Raw genomic sequence first — 24,061 nt, forward strand, 5'->3', positions numbered from 1 at the left:
ATAGGCTTTATTTTCGGTTTTCAACATCACGGTATGCAATAATATATTGCTTAAAATTATTTTGAGTCCTGACTTCTTTGTACTTATTAAAGGGTAAAAGGTGCCTCAGTATCATTATCGTCACCTGGGATGAGGTGTTATAGATATAATTTTTAGATTATAGATATGATTAGTAACTCATTATAAATTAACAAAATAAAAGTTAATCTAATATATAAAGAAAAATCAGTTGGATTCTCAAAATTAGACCGCTATAGGATTGCATATGACAAATTGATATTTGATTCTGTCTGACTAGTTATACATTTTCAGAATTTATCAGTCTGTAAATAAGGTAAAGTTGAAAGTTCAGTCGCTTTCATCAATTACATATACTATCTAACATGATAATTCTTTTAATAACATACATTTTCCGAGAAACACTTAATGCATATAAGTTAATTATTTGAAATTTCACGTTGTCTTATCATTTCATTATTATTTATTTAATTCCTTACAATACTAATTGCATAAACTTCCAATTATCTTCGTTATTAAACAGTGTTACAAGGTCGTCTGTATAATTTAACAAAAGTTGAATAGAAAGACTCAATTTATTATTATTATTTTTATCCCTTATAATTAGTATTAACCAGCTATACCCGCCCGGCCAAGCGTTGCCATGGCTAAGTCCAGTTGATGCAAGTAATAGATTGACTTGTATCATACAGACACACACACAGATACACACACACTTACACATGCACACTCACGGACACACACACGTACATGCACACACACGCCCATGCGCACAAACACACGGATGCACACAGATTCACACAAATACAAACACATTCACACATACATGCAAACACAAACACATGCACACACACACAAACACACATGGAGCACACACACATGTACACACACACACACAAATGCACACACACACAAACATACATGCAAACAAACGCACATACACACATGTACATGCACACATTTTGTAAATAGTCAGGAATATACAGTTTATAGGCTTCAAAATCACACAAGGAGATTTTTAAATGTATAAACTGTCAATTTCTGGTTATGGTTAAATGTTAGAATTGAGCACTATAGTTCACTGTGAAATATTTCAGCCAGATTCGGGTCTCGGCTATATTATTCACTTAATCTATTTCATTTTTTTTATTATTTAGCATATAAAGAACGAAATTTAGTAAATTGTACTTAAAAAAAAGAAGAAATAATAGCTTGCAAGCATGTGGCGATGTGTCAAAAAACAGTATTTATTAAACACATGTACGATTTATGTAAACGTAAAAGACTTAGCACGGTAGCGTAAACAAAAAAGAAATAATAAGCACATGCTAATTTATAAACAAGATGTAAGATTTATGTAAACACAAAAGATTTAGCATGGTAGCGTAACTGTATACAAACAATTAACACCTATGGTATATGTTAAAATAGAACAATTCTTGGATTATAAACATGTTGCGATGTATCACAGTTATTATGTCTAGAAGTGTAAGCAACATTGCAACATTATGTTTGTATTTGGTTTATTTTATTTAAAACGATTACGTCTTGTATAGTGTGACGCTATATTTGAAAACTTCTGAACCGTTCGTTTTTGTAATATGAGTTAGATTCTGGAATGAGCAAATTGTCAGCTCTCAGCCAATGAGATTTGGTGGAATGTGAAAAGGGAGAATTTATTATTTTCTAATTGGGTGGAAAGATTATGCTATGTCTACGAGTATATGATCCAGTTAATAAGGGTGAACCCCCATATCTGTCGAAAGTGCAGAAATCCTCCCAGTGATGATGGGAGCGGTAGGAGGGCTTGTTATTTAGAAGGAAAAATAGGAACTACTTCCTCTGAAGATGGTTACGATTGTGATGATATTGCTCCTAGGATGAAATGTAGAATTTTATTATAATGACTAAATGTGTCTAAAATGGCGTTCCAAAGTTACATAAGATAGTGGCTAGGATATAATGTAGGATTTTATTGTAACGAATAAATGTGTCTATAATGTTGTTCTAAAGTAACATAAGAAAGTGGTTAATAGTCTAGACATAATAATTTTCTATGCGACATCTGTTGTTGCAAACCTATGGTACTTTGGTTCAGAGGGGAATTTCTGCAATCAAAATATTATGTAGGAAAAGGAGATAATCATAAAAATTGACTTTCCTTTCCCTTTTTGAACGCTCAGAAAATGAAGTTTATTTTTATTTACTTAGTTTGTAACATAGAAATTTTAAGGTGATTTTGTCAGCATTCATCTATCCATTGCAAAGGAAATTCAGGGTTTTTTTTTACAGACTTTTTATCCATTAGAATGCATTCTTTGGCAATTTTAATCTTTTGTAATTATTAGTATTATCTACTCACTATGAGTTCTCACACAGGTGATCATCAAAGATTGCTCATGGACAATAATCAATGGTGTTCTCTGAAGTCTGAGTGACAGCAAGTCTCCCACGATTTCCATTACTCTCCACCCCTTTCAATAACCTTTGCAAATGAAATTATGTTATTGCAATAGCCGTTGCCATTGATTCTCGATGGCAATAACCATTGGTTTACACAGGAATTCACTCATTCAATGGAGGCCTGGTTAGTGTTCTTTCTCCTCGGTCTTTCCATTCTACTGAACCCTTCTCAACTATTTGGTGTGGTGACACTATAATTTTTTTTAACTTACAATTTTACAGTTTCAGTTTTCTTCATTCCATGTAGTGTTCCTTTATCTTTTTGTTTTACTTCTGTGGCCGGTTAGCGTTTGCAACTCATATGGATTAGTCTTTGCATTCAAGGATTTTCCTTAAGATTTCAGCTGTTTTCATTATTGCTATTCGTTGCATTTTCTAAGTCTTCCCCTGATTCTAATTTCCCCCAATCCTTTTTCAAAGTTTTTTGGGGAATTGTGCTTAATGCTCCTACAATTATTGATGTTATTTTGACTTTCTTCATATTACATATCCCTTTGAGTTCTCTGGCCAGTTCTGTGTATTTGTTTTGATTCTCTGTCTTCTTGCGGTCTGGTGAGATGGCAAAATTTACAATCTGGCAAGATTTTTCTTACTTGTTAACTATTAAGACATGTGGTCTTCTTGCTTGGATGAGTTTATCTGTTATATATCAATATTCCATAGGATTCTGTGACTTCCGTTTTCAAGTACTGATACTGGTTTGTGTTTGTATCATTAGTCTGGGTGTTTAAGATGCAGTTGTTTAAATAGTTTCAAGCGTATTGCATTCTCCACCTGTTTGTGTCTGTTCTTATATTCGTTTTGGGCTAGTTTAATGCATGCACTGATTATGTGGTTTATCGTATTGTCTCTTTGTCCACAGAGTCTGCATTTGCTGTTTTCTTGTGTTTTGTCAATCTTAGCTTTAATATAATTGATTCTAATTGTGTTATCTTGTGCGGCTGTTAATGGTAATTCAGTTTCTCTGTTTAGGTGTTTTTTTCGTAGCCATGTCCAGATGTTTTCGTGAGTATCATCATTTGTTATTCTTATGAATCATCTATGTAGCTGTTTCTCTTCCCATTTTTCTTTGGTGTTTTTTGCAGTGGTGATTAACCTTTCTGTGTTCTGCGTTATGCATTTTTCTAACTCTTTTTTTCTATCATTCACACAGTCTTCTATACTAATCAATTATCTTCCATTTCTCCTTTTAATATAAAGTCGGTCAGCATTATCCTTTGGGTGTAGTGCATTGTGTACGATCATCTGATCGAAATGTCTCAGTTCTTCTTTGGTCCAGCCTATGAAGGATCCAGAATATCTTATCTGTGATACTACCCAGATGTTTATACCTTCTATTAGATTTCTACTATATAATTTAGTTTCTAGAAGTTTTCTTGTTATTCTTAGGTATTCTTTTCTAATTTTCTTTTTTGTTGATTTGATGGTATCTGCTTCCAGAACTCCCAAATATTTTTAGCTGACATGTTTGCTTAGTGATCTCATCTTTCTTTGATTGGGTAATTCCATACTCTCTGCTTCCTCCAGTTTTCTTTTTCTTATAACTAGTAGTGCGCACTCTCCATATTAAATTCCATTTGGATATCCTAACTGATGATTCTGGTTGTGTTTACTAGCGTCTTTTGTTCTTTTTCTTAATTGCAAAAAGTTTCAGGTCATCCATATACATTAGGTGGTTCATTTTTTCGTCTGTATAAGTAAACTTGTATCTGGCCTGGCATTTCCTTAGTATATTGTTATGGCTATGCTAAACAGTAGTTGTGATAGGGAATTTCTTTGGAAGATACCTCTTTGTATTTTTATCTCAGTTATGTATTATCTTTCAGCTGCCAGCTCAAGTTTCCATGTTCTCATTGCTTTTCAATCAAATTGATAATATTATCCAGTATTTTGTACATCCTAAAGCAGTTTATTATCCATGCTTGTAGGATCCTGTCATACACATTCTTGTAGTCAATCCAAGCCATGGCCATGTTCTTTTTCTACTTTTATCTTCTTCAGGATCTTGTATAGTAAATCATCCATTCTTCTTTTCCCTTTTCGGCATCCTTTCTGTTACTCAAGAAATAGTCCACGATTATTATTACAACTACTACTATTATTATAGATTATAGTGTTTATAACTTTTTTATGAAAGCGCTTGCATAACTAACTTTGAATTATTATTATGTTTATTATTATTATTATTATTATTATTATTATTATTATTAGTAGTAGTAGTAGTAGTAGTAGTAGTAGTAGTAGTACATGCTCACACGATAATAATTCGGATCATTGCTTTAAGTTTTCATGTGAAAATAGATTGAATAAAAAGAATATCATTTTTTATTACTTTTATTACTAGCGGGACCTATGAAAATTCCATAGCAGACTGTTTCATATGTAATATATTGATGTTGGCATTCTGTGGATGTTCTTGCAGATTTCGAATATATTATTATAGAGTTAATGTCCTATCGATTTTTATATATCATAAAGTTGCGATTTCAAAAATAAAAAATATATCTATATGACTTGGGTGCATCAGCTTGAATCGAAACTGAAACTAAAACTTATGAGAAAAAAAAAAAAATATATATATATATATATATATATATATATATATATATATATATATATATATATATATATATCCATATAACTTGAGTTCCTTCAGCTATAGTCGAAACGAAAACCAGAACTTCTGAAGAATTCTTGGTAAAATTATTTATTAGAAGAAAATAGAACACAAAATAAATAACATACATGCTATCCTATTAATATATAGATTATTATCTTAAGAGGTCAACTTTTCTTTCATCTTTTAACTCTGGGAAATCGAAGGTGTTTTTTATTTACATAGTTAATAATCAATTCGAATTATGTGATGAGTTTAACAGATTCCAAATGCCCATGGCATCGGAAATTCAGACAACTCTTAGTTAAAGACAATTTCTTTATTCAGTTTGTGAAAGATCAACGTACTAAGATGCTATTGACGACTTTCAACTGACGATTGTAAAGGGATTTCAAGTTTTTAATTCGGATTTAAATCCATCAGAATGCACTTTGCTTTTTGTTTCTTACCTCGTTGCAGAGAACGTTAAATCTTGTATGCATTTTTTATTATTTTTTCTATCAGAGTAAAATAAAACAATCGCAAAGAAGCGAAAGTTTTCTTAGATTTCTTCAAAACCAAAATAATGTTTTGGAACAGACAAAAAATCTTACTTCTGTCACATGAATTATCTTTATACTAAGAAGTCACAATTTACCAATGACAAAAGTCACCTGAGTACACTCCCACACAACACAGTTAGGATTAGTAGCAGCTACTTATATATAAAGAAATAGGCTACAAAAATTGCAAAATGAATCCAAGTTATTCTGTGCTGGACACATCCTTAACATGATTATTGTATTAATAGTAACAACCTTATAAAGATCATTAGTTATTATCAAAAGTTATACAGTTTAATAAAATGACACTTTAATTAAATAGAATATATTTATGAAAACTGATATAATTTATTTCATTAATGTTAAAGTTTGGAAAGGAAAAAGCAATATTTTAACTTTTATCAGCTATTAATAAAATTATTGATATTGACTGAAAAGACAGTCTTCAAAAGTCATTGACATGTAATTGTGAACGATAAAAAAGAAAATGTAACCGTTTGGATTTCAAAGTTAGAGTAAACACTGTAATGAATTATTAAAAAATAACACTAGATATATTTTCTTTATTTTTTTAGCAAGCATTTTCACTGAACATTTTGTCTTACACATTAAGGATTTGTTGTTTCAAAGCTACAACGGTTGATCATTAAATATTTTCAAAGTATATTTGTTTTGAATAAAAGTAAAATAAAATTTCTTGGCAAAAATACCTTAATAAAACTAATATCTATTACTAAAAATATTAAGTTGATAAAACAAAATTACACATTTTAGAGCAACTCTATATGAGATCAGGATAATTTGTGATGAAACATTTGATAATAGAAATAAAATACTGAACTCAAGAAATAAGTAAAACTAATCAGTTAAATGCATAAGTTATATTGAGCGAAAATGTATAATAAATAAAAGTAGACAGAGTTAGAAAATTACAGAAAGGAGGATTGTAACAATTATTACAGTGAAACGAATTATATGTTAAAAGAACAAAATAGATATGACTACATAAGAACAACTGAATAAAGTATATGAATATCGGCTTGATTTTAGGAATTGCTTATTGCTTTGTATTCCGTGGTTGTGTTTTTCATGAATCATTATTTTCCAATTTAATTAATTGAGAGCAAAGACAATGTATTTATTTAATCTGTCCATATAAATATATATTTGTTACAATTGTATAATAATATGTGCATGATGCTAGATTTGTTAAAAAGTTCATTAATATCTCTTTTGAAAACGAAAATATTAATTATTCTATTTTTTGTCCAAAAGATTTGACTGTGAATATTTTATATCTAAAATAATGTATTTTAATTTGGAACAGAGATGCATCCAGGAAGTTACTGCTGAAAATGAAAAAAATGCAATTATGATTCCTTCTTATAATCAATGGAGATCAACAAAATCATATCACTCAGATGGTGGCCATGGATGGAATGAAAATGAACTGGGGAAAGGTAAAGAAAAACCAGGTATGTAACTTAATCAATTTGAAACAACTAATATATATATATATATATATATATATATATATATATATATATATATATATATATATATATATATATATATATATATGATTTGTTGTATAACATTTTGAGGAAAAGTATTGAAATTTAAAGACAATAGATATGTCCATGTTAAATACTTGAAGCTTTTAATTCCATTTTTTCCCCCCATATGTATTAGATTCATATTTAAACATACATTCTGAAATTAAACCTGTTATAATTGGGGAATGATAGTGATATTGTTTCCGGATGTCTTCTGATGTTATATACCTTTAATATATAAACAATAATTGTTTCCATAGTTTCTAGTATTAGTCATGATTATTCTTGGAAGTGATAAATGGAAGAATTGTGATTGTATTTGGGCTCGTTATTTTTATGCCTTTCTATTTTCAAGCAGGAAAATAAACATTAATGTTGGTCTTTGAATGTATTAAATGATTATGATGGTTCCATTTGCATTGGAACAACTGGTAGTTTTCCCAGTTGAAATCCTGATTAAGAAATAAATAGAGAAATAGTGGTTGATGGTTATGTTGATGCTGTTTCATTTTCTTGGATTGAAATCCTAATATTTAAATTAAAATTTAAACGGTATTGTGTTACCTTTTTTTAAATTGGAGCTGTTCTTTGTGTACGAAAAATAAAAACAAGATCAGTTTACTATTGCATCTCTATTGCGATGAAATATGTTATCGCTTACACTGCCTTTTTACTTTTTAGATGTGTTAATTATATTGTCAGAGAGTTATTAGTATTTCCAGTTTATTTTGACTGTTTATATAGTTATTTGTAGTTGTATTTTGTTTTAGCTTTTGTTGCCGTTTAATTATTTTTATTAATTTTTTTTTTCTTTTTATCATTTCTTGTCAGTTTTTATCATTTCTTTATAAAAGTTTGTTGCACCTATTTGTTGTAAATTATTCTTTGTTCATGTTTTAATTAAATCCTATTATGACTATATTTTTTAGTTGTTTGTGTTATGGATGTTCGTGTTTGGCGTTTGATTTTTCCTAGTTTAACTAGATTGTTTTATGACAATTATTACTAAGGTGTTGTTATTTTATTGCTGATCAAACTTATATAATAGCTATTTGTCTATGTTATTCCCGGTGTTGATGAAATAATCGCTTGCCTTTTTGTCCTTAGCTAATTTTGTTATTATGTTTCCAGTCATAATGAGATTTTGCTGTCACTGTTTGTCATAAGCTGCTGTTTTTCCAGTCCGTATAAAAATGTTATTGTGGGTACAGATTACCAATCAGTGTATTTTACAATCTTGATGACACAGTCTCGTGATTATAAGTTCTCTGTTTGCAATTTTTCTGTGAAAATTAAGTTTTTGGTCATTTGATCTTATTTTTTTTTTGTCTTCATGAAAGTATGTATTCATTTTCAGTCACTTCATATTGAATATTTCTATTTTGAAGTAGACGCATTGGGTACATTGTTTTTTTTTTATGATGATTGATCATATTTTTAAGAAATTGTATTGTTGTTATGACTAGGATTATCTGTATTGATGAATCGGTTTTGTTTTCTGTTGTTGTTTTTTGTCTTTGAAGATATTGTTTTGTTTTATTTTGTCATTTTTATCCGTCCTTGATTATATTGTTTTGTTCTTGTCCTTGATTATCTTGTTTTGATTTTTTGTGTTAACAAAATTGTTTGACTGCTTATTTCCAGACATTTTGTTAGATTTAGACACAATTGTGATTTGGCTTTTGGTTTTGGGATGTTATCTTTCGTGCCAATAAAATCTTTTTATGTTCAATCTTCAGCTTTTGTTTTTAACTATTTTGATAATATTGTGCTGTACCCGTTTATCTCCTGTTACTTTTTCCAATAGTTTGGTGTCTATCAGCCTTAATGTTTCCAATTTTGAATTAAAATATTTTGCATGCATTTTTCCTTGGCTGTTATATTTGGCTTAATTGTGGTTATTGATTTTCCAGTTTTGATAAAATAATTTTGTAGCAAGTCATCTTCCGTCTCTGTTATATTACCTATTTTCTTCTATTGTTGGCAGTTGATCTTTTGGTAGCATTTGCTTTGTAATTATTAGGGAATTATAAAGTTTGTAAATAGTCTTAATGATTATGTTTTGTAGTTCTGTATGTTTGTTTTTCTTGTATCTGTTGATAGTTCTAATATTACTAAAATTGTAATTAGTAGCCCTCTGCAGTCTGTTTCTTCTTTTCAGTTGAGACTGTATATGTGTAATATATCTATCAAATAATCAGTTTATTTTCTTAATATTTGTAATATAAGCATCAGTTTATTGATCTTATGACTGGTTTACATTGAAACAACGTAACCGTTAACTTCAATCAATTCTGTCCATAAAATGTACCTTCTAAGAGTTGAAAAATAGTGCGTGGTTCCTGGCTTAATACTTTTTGAAAATGAATCAGTAAAACACTTTGAAAATGTATCTTCTCCATTCCTTGACATATTCCACTACATATTCATTTGATGATAGTTCTCATCTCATATGTTGTTTTTTCTCTTTGATGTGAGTTGCTGATTTTTATAGAATGTCAACTATTGTAAAAACTGTATATTTGTTTTGTCTATATTTATTTCACGGGGGGTAATTTGTTCTCATTCCGTCAGCCATGATTAGTTAAAAGTCTAAAGTAATTCATAATTGTATTCTTACTATCGGCCTTACTGAGGATAGAATCTTCAACCTCCAGAAGACTGTCATTTAGAATTGATTATTGCTTAGAACTTATATCTATTGTGTAATCAGTTTTAATTAACAGTCTTCTGGAGATTGAAGGTTCAATCCTCAGTACCAGTAATACTAAAAATATAATTACGAATTAATAAAGATTTTAATTCACTCATGGCTAATAGAACTAGAGCAATCTACTCTGGCGAATTAAATACAAGCTTGCATTCAAAATTCCATACAGATTGCAGAGTTTGATATAAAGATATCTATTTGATATAAGACGCACCTGAAGGAGATTAGAATTTACATCAGCTTAAACGTTGTGAGAACAACATTCAAGGTGTTTTTCAGTACTCCAAATAATTTCATAATACAAATTATGAAACCTCATTTCCCAAAATTTTCAAACATGGTGAATTTTTAATTAATTTGTGTTTACCAAAAATCTGAATACTTCATTATTCTTTTCTTTTAAACATTCATATTTTTTAGATAATAAAAATATCATTACTAATTCTCATAGAAAAGTGACCAATATATATGGCATCTTTTTCTTTTAATTTATACATTCAGCTTGATTTAAATAGATCACTGTGTGTGTGTGGGGGGGGGGGTCTGTCTGTCTGACTCGAAATCCTGAAGTGAATAGGAGCACAGATTAATGAATCCTGTGGTATCGAGGCTTACAAAATATTTTTAGGAAGTGATAAGACAATCCTAGCCAAAAAGAGAATAGCTCAATATACTTAATAGAGCAAATGGAATTTATAGTTTTAATTTATAATTTCAGTCAGAAAAATAAATTTTTTCAAAGCAAAAATTTATTGTTTGGACAAAGAATACAATTCAGAGTTTTTTCCTTAACCCATGGCTTTTCGATGTCGGCTCATTTCATCAGAGGAAAAGTCATTAGCAAATATTAATTTAATTAATATTCGAAATAATTTTACTATTCAGCACATACAAAGAAAATATGACGGTGCTGGACGTTGTTCCCGGGCTAGCCAAGAACCACTCATTAGTTTCACATCAGTTTCGCTTTTATACGAAAAAGATGAATCAACACGTGAGAAGCCAATATAACAATAATTTGGTAAAAGTCGCTGTAAATACATCTAGATGCGATGCGCGTTCACACATCCTAGATATTATTATCTAGGGGGTATATAAACACTTCTAAGCGATAGTAAAACCCCCTCCCCCGAGGAAGCCCGGTGAAAAAAGCCTTTTTTGGACATACAAAAATTCTCGCGTGCGTTTTGCCTTTTATATATATATAGAAGATAGATTAAGAACCGCTGTAATATTTTTAATAAAAATTCAGAATTTTTGGAAATTTTCAAATCAGATATTTTAAGGGTGGACTTGAAATAGAGATATAATAGGATAAAGTCAGAAATATACTAAGATAAAATATGTCAGAAACAGTATATCTTGAGCATTTTTCCCATGTCTCTATTACCATGATGGGAAGAGAAAATGTAGATAGAAGGAATATTCCTCCTATCCACTTTTCTTAACCTATAATAGTGAATAGCTTCTGAGGAGATGAGCCTACATCGAAAATCCTTAGGTAAACGAAAAAACTCTGATTTGTACTCTTTGTCCAAACAATAAATTTTGAAAAAATTTACTTTTTTGAATGAAATTTAAATTTAAAAAAATATATATATATATAAAATGATAATTAACAAAAACCTGAAGAGAGTGCTCATTACTATTGCAGAGCAAATATATATGTATTTTTATTACCGTTTTATCTGCCGTTTTATAAGACATTACAGAAATTTTGCTGTAAAGTCTAATGAAATTATCGGATCGTTGATACGATTTGGTAATCAAAACATGTGTAACTAAGCAGATAAAACGGTAATAAATATATATGTCTGTGTGTGTGTATATATATATGTATGTGTGTCCGTATATATATATATATATATATATATATATATATATATATATATATATATATGTGTGTGTGTGTGTGTGTGTGTGATGCACATTTATATATGTATATATTACTGCCAAAAAGAAAGTTCACACTTGTAATTCTTTTTAAAAACCCTAAATTTAAACTGAATTGAATGTAACTGTTTAAACAACCTATACCTCATTTGATTCGCCTTTTATTCCTCTATAATGTTAATTAGTCATATTTGACTTTTAATTGAAGTATCCTAGTGTTCACATCAATTTAAAAATCAGCTTCAAATTGAGAAGGCAAAAAGAAAGTCCGCACAATGGAAAATTGTTATTTAAATGTAAGTTTAGACCATTAATGCAACAAATACAACAGAAACACTATAAACTAGTTATTATTTAGTAGCATAACCCTTCTGCAATTTGATAACTTGCAAATTTTGGGGCATTATCTTAAATTAGTTTGCGGCAATACTATGGTGAAAAGGCATTCCACTTCTCTTTAATTTTTCTCAAAAGTTCTTCTAGATTTGAAATTTTATCATTGCGTAGCTTTTACTTGATGTAATGCCATATGTTTTTGATAGGATTGAGGTCTGGAGATTGTGCAGGCCAATCCAAATATGGAATATCATGCTCTTTAAGGAACCTCTTGACATTGCTAGTTATATGAATCGGAGCATTATCTTGCATGAAGATGGGATTATCATCCAAATTCCGACCAAAGTAGGGTAGAAAATGTTCAGTCAACATATTAATGTACTTGGTTAAATTAACTCGATCTTGCAAGTGAACTATAGGCCTTGGACCGTTGGTACAAAAACTGAACCTCCACCACCTTGCAGCACTGAAACTGTGCACCTAGGATTAAATTATTCGTCCTTCCTTCAATAGGCATACTGCCTACCATCACTGCCAAACCTACTGAACTTTCTTTCATTGCTAAAAATCACTTTCGACCAATATGAAGAGCCATGATCTTCATTGCAGACGATGCTTTCTGTTCTTTACAGAAATCTTTGGCTTGCATCTTGGAACACAGCCTTGCAAATTAAATTCCTTCAATCTGTTCTTAACTGTAGAAAGAGAGCACTTTTTAACAAAAATGCACTGTTGTTGGATTTCTGGAGCCATTTCAAATCTATTTCTGAGGCTGCGGATCTTGATATCATTATCTTTCCTGTAACAAGTAACTCAAGGACGACCAGATTTAGGAGCATCACAAACACTGTCAGTGTTTTGATACTTTTGTGCAGTCATTCATACTGTTTTCTCATCACATATTTAAATCTGCGGCTAATTTCTCGATTGGATAAGCCATAAAGGTAGAGATTAATGAGTTAGATTAGTAGTTGATAGGCTCATAAGAGTAGTAGTTGATGGGCAGAAATCAGAGGCCATCAATATTAATGCAGGAGTCCCTTAGGGGTCCATCCTGGGTCCAACTATCTTGATATACATCAATGATCTCCCAAAACACATACTTAAATCATTCGTTGACATCTATGCTGATGACAGGACCATCTATGGCAACACATCAAAGGCCGTAAATTACAAAGTTCTCTCAGATTCTCTCTCCTCTGATCTTGAGCGCGTGGTACAGTGGGGGAGGAGGTGGCTGGTTACTTTTAATGAATCTAAAACCAAGCTCCTATCTTTACATCATCAATGCTCTGATCCCAATCTGGCATCAATTGATATGAGTGGCTCCCGTCTAGAGGAAGCTCCATGTTTTGATAAGCTTCTGGGCTTGACCTTTACCCCTGACATGAAATGGAACACGTACATCAGGTCTGTTGCCAAGGACACTGGGAAAATGGTGGGATCCTTCTACTGCTCCAGTAGATATCTCACTACTGATGCAATTCTCTATCTGTATAAAAGCCAAGTATGTCCCACAGGAGAGACGTTGCGAGCCTGTCTTTGTTTTATTGTTACTACCATTGTAGGTGCTCGTCTGAACTCCAATCTCTGGTCCCCCCTCGCCAATCTTTCACGATAAACACCCGCCTAGCTGAAACCACTGTCAAAATTTTCCCTACTCCTTATCTGTGCCAAAATCAAAACGTAGATTCCATGAACAAAGCTTCTTTCTTAGAAGTGCATGCCTGTGGAACTCTGTTTCAGTTGCCTGTTTCCCACCTGACTACAACCTGGATATCTTCAAGTCCAATGTGAACAAATTCCTGATGAACCGCCTCCTTAAGTAAGACACTTTATCAAATCTCCAACACTAACGTACTGTACACACAATAATCCTTATCCCCGAGTGGCTTCCGGGCCTTGATGTGGTGACTATCTTGTAAAAAAAAAAAAAAAAAGCTCCTGACGATCACTAACAGAGACTCGAGGTATATAGACTAAATGTTACGTTGTATAACTTAGGAATAGCAACATTTACGATTAGAGATGCTAAAAGGTGGATATTTTACAATTAGAGATGCTAAAAGGTGGATATTTTAAGCTGGTTGTAAGCTCATTTGTTGCTGCAGAGTTTCTTTTTGCCTTCTCGATTTGAAGCTAATTTTTTAAATTGACGTGAACACTAGGATACTTCCATTAAAAGTCAAATATGACTAATTAAAATTACGGAGGAATAAAAAGCGAATCAAATGAGTTATCGGTTTAAACAGTTATATTCAATTTAGCTTAAATTTGCCGGTTTTAAAAAAATGACAAGAGCAGACTTTCTTTTTGGCGGTACCATATATATATATATATCACCATATATATATATATATATATATGAATGCTGAATGTCTGTGTGTGTGTGTGTGTGTGTGTGTGTGTGTGTGTGTGTGTGTGTGTGTGTGTGTGGTCACGAACAGGCTCCTATATGGTTGACTATTTTAAAAAACTGATCACATATAATGAGAGAAGATGTATCGAGACACAGGAATGGGTATGCTTGATCTGGCAGAACGGTGGTTCATTAAAATTGTGGGGTCTGCATTCGCGCCTGGTCCACAAAGTATGGAAATAAAAAATTTAAAAATTAAAAAAAAAAAAAACGTTTACAAGGGTTTTTGGTATAGATGTACATCAGAATACTTTGATAAGTATGTTTTAACTTAAATAGGGATGGTATAATATAATTGTGGGGTCTGCATTCGCGCCTGGCCTCCATAGATTGGAAATAGGCACAAACTTTGATAAAGACTTTTCATATCTATCTGCGTAAGCATTCATTGATAATAATGTTTCAGTTTGCAGAAATATGGTATAATAAAATTATGGGGTGTTCGTTCGCACCTGACCTCCATAGAATGGAAATATGTCACAAGGTTTAACAAGGTTTTTTTTTATATAGATCCACAGAATATTGTGATAAGTGTTTCAGTGTGAACAGGTATGGTATAATAAATTATGGGGTTTATCTATTTTATTTTTACTTTCATTATATTTTGCTTTGGTTTTGATACCCCCAAATTCGAAGCTATCTCTTTACAACCCTTCCTTTTCATAACCTATCATACTTTCATAAATCAGTCCATTTTCTGTAGGCTGTTTTTGAACCCAGTCAACGACGGGTACTTTTGCTAGTATATATATATATATATATATATATATATATATATATATATATATGCACACATACTAGCAGGGTGACCCGACGTAACTCGGGATTGAATGATGGTCAAAAATGTTTCACACTCCCATATTTTTATTGTGATCGAAATCGATGACATAGAACATTTTTCAATCAAATAGATTGATTTCCAACCCTAATTGGAATTCATCGCACTGCATCTGAAGGAAGCTTCACATTCCTCTCGCAGTGACTAACTTCACAGTATATTGTAGTTTACATTGCACTGTAGAGAATCTACTGTTGATTTCATAAAATTATTTTAGATATAATGGCTTGCATTAAAGTTTAAAATGAAAAAGTCAAGCATCATACTTCACTTGCACTCTGAACAGAAACATTCATTTTGAATGCGCTCTTGTCATATCAAAGAACCTATTGTTGATTTTATATGTCTGTCATTACTGGTTGTGCGGTGATAATGGCTTGAATTTAAGTTTAAAATGAAAAAGTCAAGTATCATTGTGAAATTGTGATTTAAACAGAAATATTTATTTCGAACGTGCCCCTGTTATATTAAAGAATCTACTGTTGATTTTATATGTTGGGCCTTTCAGCTTGTGTGGGAAGAAAACTTTTCAAATGCATTTGTAAATTTAGGCAATGTAAGATGTTTACTTTGGTCAAAATCGCTTGTTCCTTCTCTCATCTGATTATTTAGATTATCAATTAATGATACTTATTGAAGACATTCCGACACAACTCCTATCTAAGAACACTGCCTAGCACATAAAGTACCTTTGTGTGAAATTTCATAAAAATCGATCAAACAGTTTTTGAGCCCATAGCTCACAGACATACAGACAAAGTTCTTTTTATATAATAGTATATATATATATATATATATATATATATATATATATATAATGTTCACGATTTACGTCGTTCAAACACTCTGAATTATCTAATTCCGCACCCGAATTGTGCATTTATTCGTTATTAATTATTTTAATTCTCACGGCAATTGTTTGGTGGTGTGCAGGTAAAGGCTTAGCAAATGGAGTTGAAGGTGGCATTGTGGCTGGTTTCGAATCTCCCAACCGGCAGGAATTGTTACTTCCGATATAGTCTGATATTCTTCTAGTGTATATATATATATATATATATATATCAGTCATCCACATACAGTACTGTTTCGTTGTATCCCAACTCATCAGTGCGGCTAGACATACACCTTTTCCCAATCGTGGATTGAACCTACAACCGTTGTGTTGACAGTTGGCAGCTCTAACCATCGGACCAAGAATCAGTGCCTGTAAATGTTTCTCCTCAAATGCCTATTAAATTAGCATTTGCCCGTCGCACAGTGCTCAAACTGTCAGTTTGTTTACAAACAAACAGTGGGTTTCGCTTAGTTCACACACACACACACACACACACACACAAAGAATATCTGTCTTAGGACGGTTAATTACCTGAAAAGAATGGTTTTACATCGTTTTTGTGTTATCTTAGAAAGATTAAAATCTATATATAATGATACTAAAGCTTATGTCCAGAATTCTAATTTTAATTTTGATCAAAATCTATTACACGATTTTGATTCTAGAACATGTCTAAATTTTAAGCTTAAATTGAAATTTAGCAAATTTTGCTTAATTGATGTCTAATGACTATGGACCAAATTCAATGCAAATCTGACTCTCTAATATTATATAAGTCACTTTGTGTGTGTGTGTGTGTGTGTGTGTGTGTGTGTGTGTTTGTGTGTGTGTGTGTGTGTGTGTGTGTGTGTGTGTGTGTGTGTGTGTGTGTGTGTGTGTGTATTCCTTCCTCATAGGTTCCGAAACGGTTGAGCCTATCTTTTGCAACTTTTACACAAAGCTAATTTATGTCTGGCAGTGTTCTTAGATTTTTTGTAGAGAAATTTATCTTATAAATATCGAAAATCGAAAAAATCCGATCTTAAAAATAGCTTTTCTCTCTTATAGGTACAAAACAATAATTTTCACAAGAAAAAATTTTGCATTACACTGACTAAGGGAGATAATAAACTTTCAGCAAATCATTTCTTCTTAAAAAAAACAAAACAGATTTATTTTAATCTGGAGATTTAGCTTAGTAGTAAACAATTCGACTACAGATTGAATGATCCTCTGTTCAAGCCCGGGAGTACCTCACCATTTTATTTTAATTTTTTTATCAATGAGTTCAATTTACGATATAAGAAGAAAATTAATATCGCTGCAAATCATTTCTTCATTTGCATATTTTAAAACTAAACATTAATCAAAAGTGACTTTTCCAGGAAATTCATTGTCAAGCCCAAATATCAGCTGATGTGATATTTTAAACAAACACAGACGGAATTTGATGAACGACATTATAATTTTTTTTTTTTTTTTTTTTTTGCGAATTAGTCTACTGTGGAAATTATTCCTCATAAGATATAATAATCAATAGAGGATTGATTGTATAATAATACATATGCAATCTGCATAAATTAAAATATCATGTTTAAGCATATTGTATGTCCAGGCAATTTCGGGCTGCCAACTATTCTGAAATAAGCATATTTTTAAATATAATGCTGTACTTATATTATGTCCCCTAAAACCCTTTAAAATACTCTAAAGAAACAGATATATAAGGAATGTTTAGTAATTGTAATATTTTGAGGTTGTTGATGTACACATCCAACTTGAGTTATAAGATCCATAAAATGTGCTGATTTATAGTTTCACTTTCATGCAACTTTTTATTTCTCTTTTTGTCTCTATCTCTCTAAATTCATATCTCTTGCATGTATAAGCGAGCTTGCAAAAAAAAAAAAACTCACTTTAAGCAGATTACACTTTTGCCACTTTTTCAATCAAAGAAACAATAAAATGTATTTACCTTAATGAAAATTTATATCTATTTACAATTTAAAATGTGTTCCCATCTGAATATTGCCATTTTCATTCATCAAAATAAAACTGCTTGCATTGAGCAGAGTTCAAATTCTTGGAAGAGAAAAATCAATTATCAAAGTGAAATAAATGAACATAAAATATCTATATATGATGGGCAAAGTTCCTGACATTTTAACAAAGAATAAACTAAAATAAAACAATTATTAAAAGTGTGTATTTAATTTTTTATCAACTATTTTATCATTTATTTTGCATAAGAATAAAAACATTTGAAAATACTCATATTGGCCGTGAATGATTTTATCTCCATCCCTATCTCTACTATCATGTAAAAGGAACTGTGTGTGTTAGTTCGTACCTTATGGACTCCTAAACGGCTGGACCGGTTTTTTTTTAAATTTCATACAAATGTACTTTATGTGTCTGACAGTGTTCTTAGGTTTTGTATTGGAATGTCTTCGATAAGTATCGATAATCAAAAGAATCCGATTAAAGAAGGAACAGGAAATTTTTACTAAAGTTAACGCCTTGTATATCCTAACATCACAAGTGCATTTGAGATTTATTACTATCCAAACAGAAAGGCCCAGCATATAAAATCAATAGTAGGTGTTTTGATATGACAGGGGCGCATTCAAAATGAATGTTTCTGTTTAGAACATAATTGGAGAATGCTACTTGACATTTGCATTTTAAACTTTTAGTCAAGCCATTATATATAAAAATAATTTTATAAAATCAACAGTAGGTTCTCCACAGTGTAATGTAAACTAGAAGTTATTGTGAACTAAGTCATTGTGGGGAGACATGTGAAGCTCCCTCTTGGCGCACCATAGTTGGTCTCCAACTAGAGCAGGCAATTAATAGATTTGATTGAAAAATGGGTGATTTCACCCTTTTTGATGACAATAAAACATGGGAGTGTGAAACATTCGTGGATGCTCATTCAATCCCGGACAACGTCGACTCTCCCCGCTAGTAACATTATAAAATGAAAACTTTCTCTTGTTACTAAATAAAGCTAAAAATAACTAAAGAGAAAAATACTCATTCATGCATGTGACTTCACATGAAGACAGTAAGTCTATCATATTAGATAGCAATAATAAAAGTGCTTTTAAAATAAAATATATTTCTCAAGAAACAACAAGTTTATATTATACAGAACAAATAATATTTCTTTTTATGAAATATCCACAGAGAAAAATAATGATACTGTATGTAAAAGGTCAGACTATGAGAGAGAAAAGTGGCCCAAAAGAGAAGAAAGCTGCAATGATTTCTATACAATTTATTGATTTCTGAAGAAGATATCCATTGACCTAGATTTTCAGGTTCCAGAAGTGGTACTCAGATGGTGTATTGACAAGTAGGAATTGAAAATATTGATTTCTAGAGAATATTACTGCTGACCTAGATTTAATGTATTCTAGAAGCTGTACTTTAAACGGTAACCAGTAGTTAATATATAGCTGTTAAGTAGGTTTTGAAAATTTTATGAGATTAGTAAGACATATGTTAAAATGTCATTTGAAAAATATAAGATTAAAACCTTATATATATTATATAGTAGTATGAAAATATATTTATGGCAAGTAAGCTTCACAGAAACGTTCATATTCTATCCACAAAATAAGTAAATCATCATACATGTAATCGTAATATACACGCGCGCGTGCGTGTGTGCGTGTGTGTGTGTGTGTGTGTGTGTGTGTGTGTGTGAATGGAACTGTAAAAGATTAATTCTTAAAGATAAATTAATGAATACATTTTATTAAATTATTTATTCTATTTAATTTGATTAGGCAAGTCTATTTAAACAAATGTTTTATTGCTAGTATGTTTTTAAACAAAACAACAAAAATATAATTTACATTTTACAGGTTGCACGTGTGTTAGCAATATGTCTCGACATTGATGGAAAGAACAGATGTTGATCCTGACAGAGGAAAAATTATATCTAAGCTATGGATTATAGAAAAAGAGACTTCAACTTACATTTGTTTCATTAAAATACTGAATGTGCTAGTCATAAAATACCATCACACAGACACAGACACAGACACAGACACAGACACACACACACACACACATTTACATATATATTTATATGTTTATGTGCATTTATGTATATATTTATGCATCTATTTTTATACATTAATGTATGTAAATATATACATGAATGAACATGTGTATGTATATCTCATAATGTAGATCCTTCCTTCATGTAATCAGTTTGGGAATGACTAGTGCAGCCATTACACACAAAAGACACTTAGTAGGACTACAAACTGCTATTACAGACATGCACACACACACACACCTATTGCTGTTGTCACACAGCAGCAGTAGTAAACAGAATTCTATACAAGGCCGTACATCACATCTTACCACAGACTTCACTGGATTTATCATCACAGGTGAGTTGCTGATGATTGTTTTTATGAATCTTTTAGTTCTCTTTGAATACAAATAACTTGATACTGGCACTTAGCTGTACATATTACCATATTCTATAAGCAGCCATCCCTAAGACATATATTTAGCGAAAAACAAACATGCCATTACACTTGTTGATTATTAGTTTTATTTTTGACATTCTGTATACATAAAATATCATCTGTTTGCCAGACAAGACACAATCCAATAATGAAATCAGCTACTAAAAACTGAAGTAAACCAGTTGATTTTAATGCTGATATGATTATTAAATTTTGATTTTCTCAGTTATATGTCAGAATAGAACAATAGGTGTCACTCTGTATATATTGCTACATTAGTATATGCTATTAATTAAATGCTAGATTTTATTTTCATTAAGATGAAATTTAGTTTAACCAGTTTTACACACACACATAAAATTAAATATTTCATAGTATATTTCAAATATACTTTTATAATAGATTTTTAACTATATACCGTTTATATTTACAGTATTTGATATTTGTCTCAATTATTTACTATGGACAGCTATAACTTTCTCTAAGTATTTTCCAAATATTTAAATGAAATTTTTATGATTTATTTTTTTTATCTTTTATTTGCATGTATCATGTACGTTTGCCACAATTTTTAATTATTTATTATATTTGTTACAATGGTAGTGAATTATAATCTTTATCAATAAATGACTGTTAATCACTAAAGAGTGAATTTAGATTTTATTTTCATAACGCCCCAAACTGAAAGCACACACACACACACACACACACACACACACACACACACACACACACACACACACACACACACACACACACACACACACAAATATATGTTAAATGAATGTTATTGTGCTCACCAGTTATGGTTTCTGCTTCTCCATGCGATCTTCTAATGTGTATGTAACTCTTAAAGTTACAACTCACTCACATATTCTAACATTACACCAGGTTGTGTGCTTCTAAGAAATAACCATTGTGTCTGCTGTAGTTTAAATCTTATATGAATTATTTTAATGTAATTATTTTATCACAAGAACTATTGTATTGAAATAATTATGTGATAACAATGTAAATAAGAACTAAACCACGACATAAGCAACATCTTAGGAGCATGTACACCGATATAATGTTTAGACATATGAGGTTATTGTAAATTTAACAATTTTATCAAATTTGCTAATCTACTAAATGATACTTTTTCATTGTTATTACTATAATTTTTCCAATTGTAAGCGACTTGAAAATTAAATGTATATACACTACATTATATATTTCATATGATACTATACATTAGTATTTTAATTAGCCATAGGCACCTGTGGTTCCAGGAGGTATGCAAAACTAATTTTAAACACAGTAAAGCACATTATATATATACATACACACACACATATATATATATATATATATATATATATATATATATATATATATATATACACACACACATATATACTACAAAAATGTGACCTATTTGGATATCTTCAGCTCAGGTTAGATAGTTTGAATCAGAAAAAAAACTGTATTTTCTATCCAATTAAATATAACTGAAACATCTTAAGTTAATGATTTTCTACTTGCTATATATTCTCCCTATTTCTCTCTCTTTCCTTCTTAGCTATAGGTTAAATCGTATAACTACTTGTGTTTTTCTTTTTTTGTTTATAAATGACTATTCTTCTTATTCCTTCCTATCTGTATTACTTTTGATTGTTGAGAGAGAGAGAGAGAGAGAGAGAGAGAGAGAGGTGGGGAAGAGGAAGACACACACACGAGAGAGAATGGAATAAGAGGTTATACATTAAGGACAAGGGGGTAAAATAATACATTAAGAGAGCTGGAAAGTGATAGACACAACCCTTTAGAAAGAGATGAGTCGCTTTTGAAAGCTTCTTGCAAGTTACGGGTAATTAAACAAATTCAAATGGAAGTTTTTTTTAAACATAACTCAATCCCACATCTGGTGAATAATTTAGCCTGTAGTTGGAGTGACTAAAAGAAGAAACGTCTTTAGGAAAACAAACGTTAATTAACTTAGTTTTAACCTAATAACAGATCCTCCAGTCCATTTTGTTATTTTAATTAAAAGTATAGTTTGATTTTTGACATGATTCCCCCAAAATTTCTTATATAAATTATATTTTTATATTGTTGCTTCAATAATTTAGCCAAAAGTATTTTTTTTAATTATTAAATACATTTTGCCAATGGTCATATTTATAGTACAACTGCGAATATTAAACAATGTTTAAGCATTACATATGATTCATATCTAATATGAATAAGATTATGTTTTATAATTCAAGTTTTATAGTTTGAAATGATTTGTTCATGCAAATATGAATAATTCTATGTATGTGCTGGAGTGATAGATTTATTTGCTAAATTAATGATTTTGTTAAAAACAATTCAATTATGTCTGTTTAGATCATTATACATTTGATCTTATTTATCAATAAATAAAACTATATGTTAAATCTGATTACATATGAGATTCGATTATAAGTATCCAATAATGTTTTCTGTGATTTTATGATTAAAATATCCATAAAATAAACCTTCTATTTATTTTTTTGAGAAATTTTCTAACTTTCTTTTGTTAATTATTCAAGCATTGAAGAAATAATTCAATTCTCAGTAAAAGCTACATACAATGTTGATCATTATGCTGAAACAAAAAGATCAATGTAATGATATCAATGATAGAAATGAATGAACAATTAACAATAAAAATCAATGGTTAATTCAAGAAAACACTAGGCATAAAATAAACTGAAATAATATGTTGGAATTTCAGCAAATTATTTATAAAGATATTTTTCATACATTAATTTTTACTTAAATAGATGAATATTATTAATAATACAATTGAAGCAATAATCAAAATGAAATAAATTGAATTCACAGCAACCTCATAGAAAGAAATGTCCATGGATAGAAGCAGCAGCCTTTCATGGAGTTTTTTGAATGGTAGTTCTCGAGTGCATACAACACATCATCAAAAGTGATCATGGTAAAGGGGAGGGTGGCTAAGTTTAATGCACCAGAAGAAAAAGAAGACAAAAGAGGAAATTTTCCTTTAAATACAGCATGACAAGCAGAGGCTAGCAACCAGCTAAGAAATGATGATTCTTTATCACAGTTCAATACAGATAACCATGACTACCTTGATGGGCTTTTAAATAACCAGCGTTGCATTTATGAAATTAGCAGCCACAGACTACTTTAATTTCCATTCTTTCATGCAAAGTATCTTTCCCTGAAGACCCAAAATAATTAAATACAATAACTCTTCAGATAATACAACTCGGTTTTATCAATTTTGCTATATACTTGAGATATAACCTATTTAGTTATATTAAGATGGTTTATAGGAGTATATTTATTATCTATAATTTATCTACTCTAAAATGTTGATA

General features: G+C 30.6%; 2 protein-coding genes across 4 annotated transcripts in view; both read left to right on the forward strand.

Annotated features, from left to right (window-relative positions):
• Positions 1–20,152, forward strand: part of LOC145242037 (protocadherin beta-15-like) — a 79,681-nt gene extending 59,529 nt beyond the window's left edge. For both annotated transcript variants that reach the window (XM_080104932.1, XM_080104933.1), the window contains exons 3-4: positions 6,968–7,115; positions 20,082–20,152. In XM_080104932.1, the coding sequence (XP_079961058.1) occupies positions 6,968–7,115; positions 20,082–20,116 (183 nt within the window). In that variant the 3' untranslated portion in view covers positions 20,117–20,152. The remainder of the gene's footprint in view (positions 1–6,967; positions 7,116–20,081) is intronic.
• Positions 20,153–20,226: 74 nt separating this feature from the next.
• Positions 20,227–24,061, forward strand: part of LOC145242023 (protocadherin alpha-10-like) — a 38,865-nt gene continuing 35,030 nt past the window's right edge. For both annotated transcript variants that reach the window (XM_080104916.1, XM_080104917.1), the window contains exon 1: positions 20,227–20,618. In XM_080104916.1, the coding sequence (XP_079961042.1) occupies positions 20,441–20,618 (178 nt within the window). In that variant the 5' untranslated portion in view covers positions 20,227–20,440. The remainder of the gene's footprint in view (positions 20,619–24,061) is intronic.

Source organism: Euprymna scolopes, chromosome 21 (assembly GCF_053919585.1).
Source record: "Euprymna scolopes isolate OS-2025 chromosome 21, ASM5391958v1, whole genome shotgun sequence".
In the NCBI taxonomy this organism is placed as follows: Eukaryota; Metazoa; Mollusca; class Cephalopoda; order Sepiida; family Sepiolidae; genus Euprymna; species Euprymna scolopes.